General features: G+C 33.9%; 1 protein-coding gene across 1 annotated transcript in view; it reads right to left on the bottom strand.

The window, feature by feature from the left end:
• Window positions 1-9,714: 9,714 nt before the first annotated feature.
• Window positions 9,715-12,390, bottom strand: part of LOC133174364 (uncharacterized) — a 103,492-nt gene continuing 100,816 nt past the window's right edge. The window contains exon 2 of the mRNA XM_061309481.1: window positions 9,715-10,961. Within this exon, the coding sequence (XP_061165465.1) occupies window positions 9,742-10,941 (1,200 nt within the window). The 5' untranslated portion in view covers window positions 10,942-10,961 and the 3' untranslated portion in view covers window positions 9,715-9,741. The remainder of the gene's footprint in view (window positions 10,962-12,390) is intronic.

The raw sequence follows: 12,390 nt of genomic DNA on the forward strand, positions 1-12,390 counted from the left end.
AAATTATTGTATGAACAGTGGAGCAATCCAAAAGTAGGGAGATATATATTTATACCTAATATAAGTTTTGTATTTACTGCCACCTGGTAAATTCAATTTTTTTTATACCGTGGCGTAAAAATGAACGCCCTCACAGAAACAAGTGCCTGTGGTACATGTATATACCTCTGTACAGTTGTAAATGAATCTTAGCATATAGTAAACAAACCATTTCAATTTAGCAGATACATGTTAACTACATTAGGTTTACATTATATACATCATTTTCATTTTCTTCTCCAGAACCACTAGGCCAATTTTATCCAAACTTGCCACGAAGCAGCTTTGGATTCAAGCTTCATTCGAAGTGCATCATCCTCTTTCAAGGAGAGAGAGAGTAAAAACTTTATGGCATTATATAAAAGAATCTTCCTCTCAAGGACCACCTGGTCAGCATAATCAAATCTTAGCTGAATACTTCCTTATAAAGTGTAGTTTATTCAAATAATACCCCCACCCCCCGGAATGGGATGGGGCCGCAAAAGAGGTCAAGATTTAATAAAGGATTATATGAAAAATATCTTTAAAATCTTTTTCTCAAGAAAAGCAGGGCTACAATTTGACATACTGATATGCAAACATCCTCAAGTAGTGTAGATTCAAGTTTGTTCATATCATAACCCCCGGAGATAAGGTGGACCATAATAGGAGATCAAATTTTATAAAGGAATATGTACGGATTAAAAAAAAAATCTTAATAACAACTATGCTATGATTATTGCTATTTATGTGCCAGCATTCTCAGGTAGTTTAGAATAAATTTTATTTGAATCATGGCCTCCGTGAGTTGGACGGGACCACAATAATGGATCAAACTTTATAGAGGAATATAAATAAAACTTTTAAAAAAATCATCTTCTTTAGAAATGTTACACCACAAATGATTGATATAAATACTCTGGTATCATCAGGTAGTGCAGATTTAATTTTGTTAAAATCATGGTACCTGGTTGTATGGTGGGACCAGAAAAAGGCATCAAAAGAAAACAGAAAAAATCTAAAATCTTAGAAAACCTTAAAATCTTTTTCTCAAAAACAGCAGGGCCAGGATTGTTACACATGTACCATAATGCAAGTATCCTCAGGTAGTGCAGATTCAATTTTGTTTAGATCATGACCAGGGTATGGTGGGACCACTGTAGAGGATCAAAGTTTTCCATAGGGATATATTGTAAAAATCTTTTAAAATCTTTTGAAGATTGGCAAGTCAATGATCAGTCCTATTACTAACCAAGCATCCTCAGAAAGTGTAGATTGAAGTTTATTAAAATCATGGCGCCCTGGAGGGTAGGATGTGGCCAAAAGAAGGAATCAAACTTTCTAATAGGAATACATGTATTTAAGAAATCAACAACAAAAAAAATCGTTTCTGTAGTAGCAGGAACACATATTAATTCATGTTGATGTACAAGCATTCCAAAGTTGTGTGGATTCAAGTATTTTCTCTTCAAATTATTCACAGTATGCGGTAAATAAAAATTTCATGTGAGTGAAGAGAGAAAAGAGTTATAAACAATCAACAGCAAGGCGAAGTTTGATCAGGTGAGCATTGTGGCTCATGGGCCTCATTATCCATTGTGGTCTACGGGAGATAACTTGTTTTAAACAAAGAAAAAAAGGAATTAATTATTTCCCTTGTGTTCCACGGATTTCAGATCGACACCGTCAGATTGTGTTTAAGTTTCATATTTGCGATTGTACAATTCGGTAATCAAAAAAAGTAAAATGCTTTCATTTGTAACAAAGGCTATCCTGTCCCGCTAGATTTATACAGAGGGACGGATTTTTTCCTAATTATAAAAATTATTTGTTCAAATCAAAAATTAAGACTACAAATTTTCTCTGAAATGGGTTCCCCACCAGTCTCGATAGGAGCACCCCACACCGGTATTGTGCCATTGTTGACCCAACTTATTTTGGCAAGACCGTGGCAACGTGTAGTTTAAGGCCGTAATTTTGCAGATTTTTAAATATCAGATTGTCATTTGGATATTTGATTTGAAAGTTGTTTCTGAATAAATTCGTGGACAGAAATCTTATATGGGGAAAATACAATAATAACGTGTTTAATTAATTCATTTTGGTCTACTAAATTGTTTAAAATGCTTAAATTCATTGAAATTGAGTAATATACTGTATATTTCAATTTATTTGATTTTAGATCTAAAGGAAGATCACTCTTATTGCTAAAAATGCAACAGAATTAGAACTCTTTCATGTGCGGCGCATAGAGGGTCCTGAATATCAGACAATCAAATTGATCTACAAAACAAATTAATTTTACTGAATAAATACTACAATAAAAGGTGTCTAGAAGTAAATTGTAAGAGAAAAAAAATAATCACTTTTAACAAAAGTGGTCGCCTAATTCAAAAGTCGTATTTTTCATGTGTCAACGGGTATGAATATTGGAGAATAGTATTATGCTCATCTGACTCCTTTGAGGAAGCGAAAGAAATGTTATTCCAAAAAGCGCTGAAAGCCTCATTCAAACTCCACGAAGATATGAAATCAGCAGATCTATTGATTAAAACTCAGCTTAAAATTGTCCGCTTAATCAAAAGAATATACCTTTGCAGTTGTGAAGGTTGAGGCATGTTATCTAAATACAACTTTGGGGAAAATAGACATTTATAATGCAACCTTGGAGAAAATAAAGACATTTATGATATATTCAAGAGCTGGAATTTTGTAAATTTATTCTAGGTGTTGGAAAAACGAGTTCAATTACTGCTATTTAATCTGAACTTGATAGACTACCCATGTCTTGTTCAATTATTCTCAGTTTATTGTCTTACCGGCTTCGATTAGATATCAGAATCATCTCTATTACATTGTGCATGTGAGGAGTGAAAAAAATCTCAGTCAATCTGTCATCAGTAGTTGTTTTAACACTGTTTTATGTAACAAGTTAGATCTTAATTTACTTAGCTGTTTAAACAATAGAATATTGCCTCTTTTATAGGATAACTGAGAATACATGTCAAAAAACATTTGACCCAATTCTGACACCGAGAAATACTTGTCTCTAAAATCTTTTGAACAGAGGAAATTGTTATATAAATTTAGAATAAGTGCACATGAATTGAGAATTGAACGTGGTAGATATGAATATACAGATAATATTAATGGGGGGGGGGGTCCTTTGGAAAGAAGTAAGCGAATATGCAACTTTTGTAATTGAAAGTACATATATATTGAAGATGAAATTCATTTCCCTTCAAATTGCTCTATATATGATGAAGAAAGGAAAACTTTCTCCCAATCCCTAAGCGATACTACCAGTAATAAAAAAAATTATCACATAACATTATCCGATAATCAAAAAATGTTATAATGACAAATGAAGATTTCAATTTATTACTTAAACTACGTGATTTTTATCAAAATTCTCCAGTAAGAAAAAAATCTATTGAAAGATAAAAAAGAGAGAAAAAGAGAGAGAAAAAAATTTTTACCTTTAATTCAAGTGTGCTTCAGCCTCTACTACTGATGTACATTACAATTTTTTTTTATATTTTATTTCAGCTGCATGTAATATAATTGTGTTGATAAACCTTACCGCAATATATACGCTGTCATATGTACATGTTTATGCTTACATAGGTATGTACCGGTATATGTTCTTAATCACCTGTATTTTAAGACCTTTTTTGCGTGTGTTCTTTTTTCATCTATTTTAAACCTTTTCCTTCTAATGTTTGGTCTCTTTATGTTCATATCGGCCCCGAATTAGAATGAAAATTATTTTATCCACCACTTTTTCATCTTTGGTTTTTGACTACATATATCATAAATGATGTTTTAAATAAAAGTGTTTTACCAATCATTTATCTCCTTTTTTTTTTTTTTAAATTACCCCCCCCCCCACTTTTTTATCAAGGTATAAAATCCCGTCTTACCTTTCACATATTGTCCCCTGTGTTTTGTCTTTCTATATTTTGTCCTTTCTATAATATTATTTTCTTCTCTCTATATTACGGAGTTCAAAGTGATGGAGAAGAAAGACTCCTGTGATGCGGTATCATTGAGAATTAAACTGTCACCAGGAACAGATGGCCGACATTATCTGGTGAGTAACCCCTGGATTACAGTAGAACCCGCTCATCACTAACTTCTTTTCATTGACCCGCTTATTATTATGGTATTAACGCAATAGTATTTATATTTGTTAAAAAAAAGTCTAAAAGCAACAGATGGGCACATCTTTTCCCTACAAAGACCCAGGTAGAATGCAGTGGTGACATTTTAGGGAAGTTGAACTTTGTTAAATAAATGATTGAAAAATTTACGTTTAATTTTGTGATTTCATGTCCTGTCTATCCTATTTTTGATATTTTTCAGTATATAGAGAATTACTAGCACTTCCATTACGTACTTTACAACACAGCTTTCCTGTAACGCGTGAAGACGTTTAATAACTTGCTATAACGTGAAGCTATCATCTATACTTATAAATTAATAAATTTTGCAAATAAACTCCGAAACGGGTGCACCAGAGTTCTTACTAACACCTCAATGAATACACTAGATACAAGATGATGTCCGCAAACTATATTTAGATTTCACTCGCATAGTGAGTATTGTTCATAAAATTAAAAGTCTACTTTTATTTTCTATAAACAGCCATGAAATAGCAAAAACGTGAGTACGGTGGCGTTTCCGGTTGGCGGATCTAAGATTCTGGCAATTTTTAATGAAACTGAAAACAAGCAATCATTTATTTATTTAATTAAACGTCATCACTGAATTATTCAATCAAAACTTGATTTAAATGATATAAAAGAAATAAGTTGTTAAAGAGGGAAATATGCAAATTATTTTCGTCATTCACCTGACGGCAGCTTCTAAAACATCATATAGCATCGAAGAAAAACTAGGCGATCATTAAAAAAAAAAAAACAGCTTTTGTATGAATGGTCATTGAAATAATGGTAAATCATTGATAACACCATAAGTTTTGAATATATTTATATATTGAAAGACTATTTCATGTATGTAGTAGGTTTTTCTAATAAATTTATCGGTAAAATTATAATTATATACATGTATTCCTTACTGAGAGCATCGTGGCAACGAACCAGAAGTACAATTTGTACTTCGTAATAAACTAGCTAACATGAAAAGAGAAAATTAATGAATAAGGTATTGTTCAAATACAATTAAAGCTGTGTAAAATGTTGTGCTTTAATCAATACATTTCAGGTTTTTTTTTTCTGAATACAGTCTTTTGTATCAAATACTCGGCCTATTCATATGGCGTTAAAAACTAATTTTTACAAAGACCCCGTACTTGGGTCTTGGTTTATAAATATGTATGTACCCTATTGATATGTAAAAAAAAAAGTAAACTACATATTTTACGTATAAATAAGGTACATACATATTTATAAACCAAGACCCAAGTATCTGTGAATCCCCCCCCCCCCCAAAAAAAAATCATGCAGTTTATCAGTAAAATGTGCATATTCGCTGCTTTTATCCGTGACGGAAATGAAGTAAGAGCATCTGAAGTACAATGTCCATAACACAGTATAACAGGTTTCACAATAAACGCCAATTAACGAAATTGTTATTTTCAGTCAAGTTTTTACAGAAAGGGGTGGAGAAGGGGCGGGGGGGGGGGGCGGTGGAGATATTCATCTACTTCATGCGGGATTTTGAACAAAGTATATCTTCCTGCTATAAATTCAATTCCCCGCGCTTGCGCGGGATTTCATCTAGTCGAATCAACGAAAGTACTCTCTACTTACCATGAGAGAGGAACGAACGACAACTCTGCATGGGAGAGGTTAAATATCTTGGTTCTAAACGCCAAACAAGATCTGTATCTGACATGTACAATGTTTAATCAGAGTTATCTCGCTTGCGCTATTTGGCCCATGGCCGTAGGAACTGGGGGCACGGGGGGGGCCGTGCCCCCCCCCCCCCCTAATAATTTTGCCGATATATAGTTTACTATAGAAAATAAATTTGCCGATATATAGTTTACTATAGAAAACATAGGTATTATATGATTGTGCCCCCTCAATAAAAACGTCTGTATGTTGTTTATTGTCGCTCTCAAGATTTTTTCACTCATATGAAGACACCACCACTTGCCGGTGGAGAGCTGCAAATTTTAACCTATAATTGGCACTCAGGGCAGTGAGGGATCTTTTTCGTGCCAGCACCTACTGCTACACGGGACCTCGGTTTTTTACGGTCTCATCTGAAGGACCGGTCTCCATGTCCCAAAGTGAGATTCGAACCTCCTACGTAAGGATCAACTCCTTACTCCGCGACTCTAGAGCAGACGCTCTAACCACAGCGCCACGCGGGCGACGATATGACTAGTAAAAACGTTTAAAAATGACATTTCACATTTTATGCAAAATTTTGTCCCCTGTGGTAAGATTTATAAATTTTTGGTATAGAAGATCCTAGCTTACTCAAGCAAAAAAAAAAAAGTACCTCCTCAGAAATTTTTGGCAAGCAAAGAACAAGAAACAATTAAAGACCCCCCCCCCTTAAAAAAATCTTCAAACACACAAGCCACTTTCCCTCATAAAAATCATAGGATGGCCCAAGGTCCTTTTTTCGTTATTTACTATATGATTTTAATAACTATAAAAGTCCAAGAGGTGGAGATAGTGGAAATCCGGACCCCCCATCCCCACTCTGCTCAGATGCATCCGCTCCAAGGAATCATTCGTTCAAAATCAAACTGGGTCCTGTTTTACAAAAACACTTACGACTAAGGCCAAAATCTTGAGCTTCATGTAAAATCTAGCAAGATTAAAAATTCTATTGATAATTACTTTCATAATTATATGTATTAGAGCTCCTTTCAAAAATGATAAATATGATTTTTAGTTAACGTGAAGAAGAAAATTATTCGCAAAGTTACATTTTAGTCTTAGTCGTACGTTCTTTTTTAAAACAGGGCCCCGAATTCACAAGGTGCTTCAACAAGGAAATGACGTTTTTCAGAAAATTTGGTTCCTGGATGAGGCAGAGTGAAACGAAGAAGGAAAATGTGCGATTCTGGTCAACATAAAAAAGTCAAATTTTCACCCAATAAATAATTAACCTCTAGATACACAAAAAGGTGATCGAAAATGTGGATTGTATTAAGTAGTCAAAGTCAATGAACTCTATTAGAGAATTGTGAAACCACAACAGTTAGTCAGAGCCATACTTCCGCTTACTAGTATTTAGAACAAAATGCTGACAAAGATTGCGAAGAAAATGCGTTGATCTCCAAACTGTTTGGTTATAACAGGCCTAGGATGGAGGGACAGCCCACACTTTATTTGCCGATCTAAATTGGTTGGAGGAAACATTCGGAGACAGATTAATAAACAGAAAACGTGGCCTCCAGATTCGCCAGATCTTAACCCTTTGGAGTTTTTTTTTCTTTATGAGGTCTTAACGACAGGGTTTACACACCGTAAACCACAGAAAGTGAATGAACTCGAAAGAAAAACTTAAATGAGGAGTTGCTCAGCAAAAATATGTGCATGACATCGTTGAGAAAAATTTAAAAAGTGTCGACTTTCCCTAGTTTATGAAAGAGACGGTAGTCATTTTGAGCTTTGGACGTTGTGAAATTAAACATGATTATAAGTAGTGACGCAATTTAGAAAATTCCGTTTATTTTCTTTGATGGTTGAGATTCCTTGTAAGGCTTAACAGTTAGTCATTATATTTACGTAATGAATCTCCGGTAAATTGATAAGAAATATAATTTAATTAAACAATATTTATTGATATATTTATACACAACTCATTTGGGAAACCAAAGAGAGATAACTCTATAGTTTTTTTTCACTATTGAAATCAATAGAGGAAGGGAAATATTTTTTAAACATCCCCCTGAAAAACAAAGATTATTATTATTATTTTTTTTTTTACAGATATGAATTGTTATCTAACAATTCAAATTTATATCAAAGCTTTTGTTGTTTCAGGAGGGGTGGGGTGGATATGCTTACAGACAAAAACGTTTTATTACCAAATGAATATAAATGAGATTGCAGCTAAAAAAAAAATACTTTATCAAATTTATATGTTTAATTTTATATAAATTATTTTTAATGTAAAAAAAAAAAAAATACTTTATCAATCTTATATGCTTGGTTTTACATAAATTATGTTTGATGTAAAATTACTTATTAATTTACTTTGCAGTAAGAAAAGTTTTGATGGCCAAATTCCCATTTATTGTGAGTAAAATGTAGACGGAAATCGAGATTAAGCGTGCATAGTTCCTCATATTTTTAATATCTTCCTCATATTTTTAATATCTTGTTTGAACTATTGTAAGTTTGTTTTAAATAATTCAATTACAAAATCATGACGAATTTATTTTTTAGTTTAAAATTTATTTCAAAAGTTATGCTATTTTAAAATTTTGACTTAATTCTGAACTCTCTTAATGGTTTTGAGACCTGGATTTTATCAAGTTTGGTGAGGTCAGCCTGGATTGTCATCTTACACATTTCTCCAAGAAATGGATGGGATGGGAAAGAAATAAAAAAAAATTAAATTTCAAGCTTCATTTAAATTAAAACAATCCTAATTTGAAAAGTTACCATTCCTATGTATAGATTATTGAATGAAAGTTTATTTTGAACTCAGACACCGCAGTCCTGTGATCTTGGTAAGACATGTGTAAGTCACATCTGGTCAATGTATATATTTGCTATAACCAGGAGATGGAATTAAACATTTACATATACTAGTAGATAAAGGCCAAAATTGTTAGAACGTTACACAAGGTGTAAATTATATACAGTCATATTTACGTTCCTGCTTCGAGTAAAGTATGCACTATAAGTTCTGAGTCAATTAGATGTTGCTTGACAATGATTTTACGCTCAAAGCATTTACATGATCATTGATGTGTATTTTTGTACATACTACCCCGATGTATAACTCTGTATTATGAGAATTTTATTCTGTTTGGGTTTTTTTCTTGCCAAAATATGACAAAAATTTCTAATATATTTTTTTTATCATTGTGGTCAAGAAAACCAAATAAGGTATAAACCTAGTCCCTGAGAGTTACCATTATATTTCTTTAAAAAGTACTAATATTTAAAAATCTTTTTTTTTTCTGAGAAATACATGTGCGTCATCGAAAGGCTTTGCTCAATAAAACGTGAATTAGGAAATCCACTAAATTTGTTTTCCTCCTTTTTTCAATACCATTGTGCCTTCTAGTTTTCATAAAACCATGGTTCCATTTTTCTAAATTAAAGGAGTAGGTGTATTACACATATTAAGATTAGCCCCATTGTAGTGGGTTTTTCCCTTTTAAGGATAGATGTAGGAAATAGATAGAGTTTCCGACTTATTTCAGCAATGTACATAACTTTAAATTAAAAAGAAAAAAGAAAAAATGAAGTCCTCATTTGGAACCTCTTCATTTCTACACATTATCAAAGACGCCAAAAAATACAGGGAAATGATATATGACCTCCTATATCATTGAAATGGTTAATCTTATATATTAAGATCTTGAGTATAGTTATATTGTCTGAGGTTAATAAGAAGGGCTAGAATATGTTTGGGACTGGTTAATTGATAGTTAATAATTATTTTTAACATTGAAATGAAAAAATGCCAAATTAAAACGTAACAATAATGCAATTTTAATATCATTTCAACAAAATCACAATAAATATATATATATATATATTACAGACAGACAAACACTTATAGAGACTTGTCCACGGTGACTATCAATGACCCCTGGGGGTCCCGGGCGAGTTGTATCGAGCGACAGTCAAAGTGGGGAGGAAACACGAGCTCCTTGACGAACAGCTCTGAGAGTTTAGCGTGCTTCACTTGCTGCACCCTGGTGGCCTTTATTTTGAGCGTGTTCCCCTGCAGGGAAATCACTATATCATCCCTATCAGGGAAAAAATTCTCTATGGGAACACTGAGAACAACGGACTGGCGCCTGACGGACGGAAGTCGACCAATGTCTTTATAGGAAACGTCAAATCCCTCACTTATCCCTACGACCTTCGGGGGCGGGCTCACAGACTTGACAGTATTGCTGTACGTCACGGGGGACGGTTTAGTGGGTATGGAATCTGAGTTTACCTGAGTTTTAGGGGACGGAGTGCAAGAATGAGCTTTGACAGAATTTGATTCAGGTAAGGATGGACTTTTGTCTTTATGGGAATTTAAAGTTTTACAGTTGGACATGTTCGATTTGGGTGAGGGATCGGGTTTGGTGAGGTCAATATCTACCGTTTCCTCCTCTGCATCTCTATTTCCCGTACCGTAAGACCGGGTATTTCCTGAGGGGGGACACGACAACGCTCCCCTTTGATGACGTCTGTCGGCATCCGCATTAACAGGCTCTGAATCACATTGATTTTCTGTCCCGTTTGAGGTATCGATTAGTTCTGTCCTAAGCTTTTTGGCATTAATGTATCCCTGAGATTTTTCTGGAGCTTCATTCAATTTTCTTTTTAAAGAACATTTTTGACAGGATTCTCTGGATGGGGTACACTGATAGGGGGCTTGAATCACCAACTTTCCGTCGTCGGACACAAAGCTGGAAATATTGCACATGTCCACTCCCCCTGGGACGAACACCGTTCTTCTCAGTTGAAATCCTTTGTGGTCATTGCTTTTAGCTTTTTCTGCTGTCACAGAAACTGTGTTAGAGTCGGAACAATTGACCTGAATTTCCTCCGGTTTAAATCCACTTAAGTCAAGTGAATGCTTCCAAACTTTTGTGTTTGTTTTTGACTTTGCATCAACAGACCGGATTTTGTCTTTATTTTTGTTGAATATCGGGGGAACAACCCCCTCCAAGTATTTTGGCACAATGATTTCTTCCAAGTTATTATTTCCCTGTGGAACCTGCCGCTCTGAACTTTTAATCTCTACTGGTAGCATCACTTAAAAAATAAAATACACTCCGCAACGATCCACTCTCCTTTAAAATCTGAACACAAGCATAATCTCTAATGTTTATAAATATCACCGGCCTACGTCAAAGTGTTCATTGACGTCACAGTCACTTATCGACAAACAGGTGCTTTACGAGCTAGTGTAAAATCCCGAGTTCACACGAATGGATCTATTTTAGTCGTTTCTATTTCTCCCACAGCTATAAATAGATTTCGCCTTCGAAACCATTGATTTATTTTTATTGTTTGTGAATGAAAAATCCTGGCTGGAATGATCAAAAGGAATATCATAATAATTAACTACCGGACAGATCGTGAGACAGCGCTCAGTATCAATGTAATGCGTGGGTGTCCTCCGATTGAATTCTCGCCCACTCTCCCTCGATTTCGTGCTGTCAAAAGGTTAACGTGTTACATACTGTGTGGGTTGGCCTCACTAACACTCACTGGCCAATCCTGGTATCCCTACACAATTTTATTGTACAAACTGCACTCAGGGCTACAGTATTTTATGTAAAGACTTAATCATAAGAAATTGTTTTGGTGATGATAAATTTTTTCGCTTCATAATCGGATGGGAAGGTCAATTCAGCGGTTGAAATGTCACGCTGTTTTTTGTAACCAATGAATGTGTGTGTGATTTTTTAAGCATTGTAAATTGTAATTTAAGGTATATAAACGACCCCCCCCCCCGAAAAAAAATAATCAAACAAATAAAAGTTGGATATTGGTAAAAGAACTTTCGCTTTTCATGTAAAAAAAAAATTATAAAATATTAAAACAAAATACATGTTTATGTATAATAATATGAATAAGATATTCTTAATTTCGGACAAATACAAAAATGTATTCTTATACAAGCAATTTCGTCCTTATAAAGTTCAGTATTGCTGAAAAGATTAATCAAGAACGAAATTTATTTCACAATTTGTGGAAGCATAAAATGATAATTATTATATAATTGATATATACTCGTGCAGTTCTTAAATATGGATTTTTTTTATATGGAATGGACATACATGTAATTAAGAGGCAGTGACCGTAAGGTATAGACTGCTTGTAGGAAGTATTTTGAGATTGAGATATTAAAATTCACTTAAAGTCCGACAAGATCTGTTCTATACAGCTGGGGGGGGGGGGGGGTGGTCTGAGAATCTCTTTTCAAGCCTTTATTGTGTTACATTTAATCCCACCCAGCCTATATCAGTGTAATATACTTATACATTCATAAACAAAAATAAGAACTTAGGTATTTAAAATTATGAACGAGTGCACACATTATTTAGTTCCGAGACGGATCTTTTTAACATTATTGTACATGTAGAGAAAAATTAAAAAAATAGACACTTCTTTATGGATAAGTAAATTGTTTACAACATACGCAATGCTTTTACACAAAAGTAACATTTTATTCTTAACTTCTCTGACTTTACTG

Source organism: Saccostrea echinata, unplaced genomic scaffold, assembly GCF_033153115.1.
Source record: "Saccostrea echinata isolate AGI-Se365-2 ecotype Australia unplaced genomic scaffold, CSIRO_AGI_Sech_v1 ptg000057l, whole genome shotgun sequence".
In the NCBI taxonomy this organism is placed as follows: domain Eukaryota; kingdom Metazoa; phylum Mollusca; class Bivalvia; order Ostreida; family Ostreidae; genus Saccostrea; species Saccostrea echinata.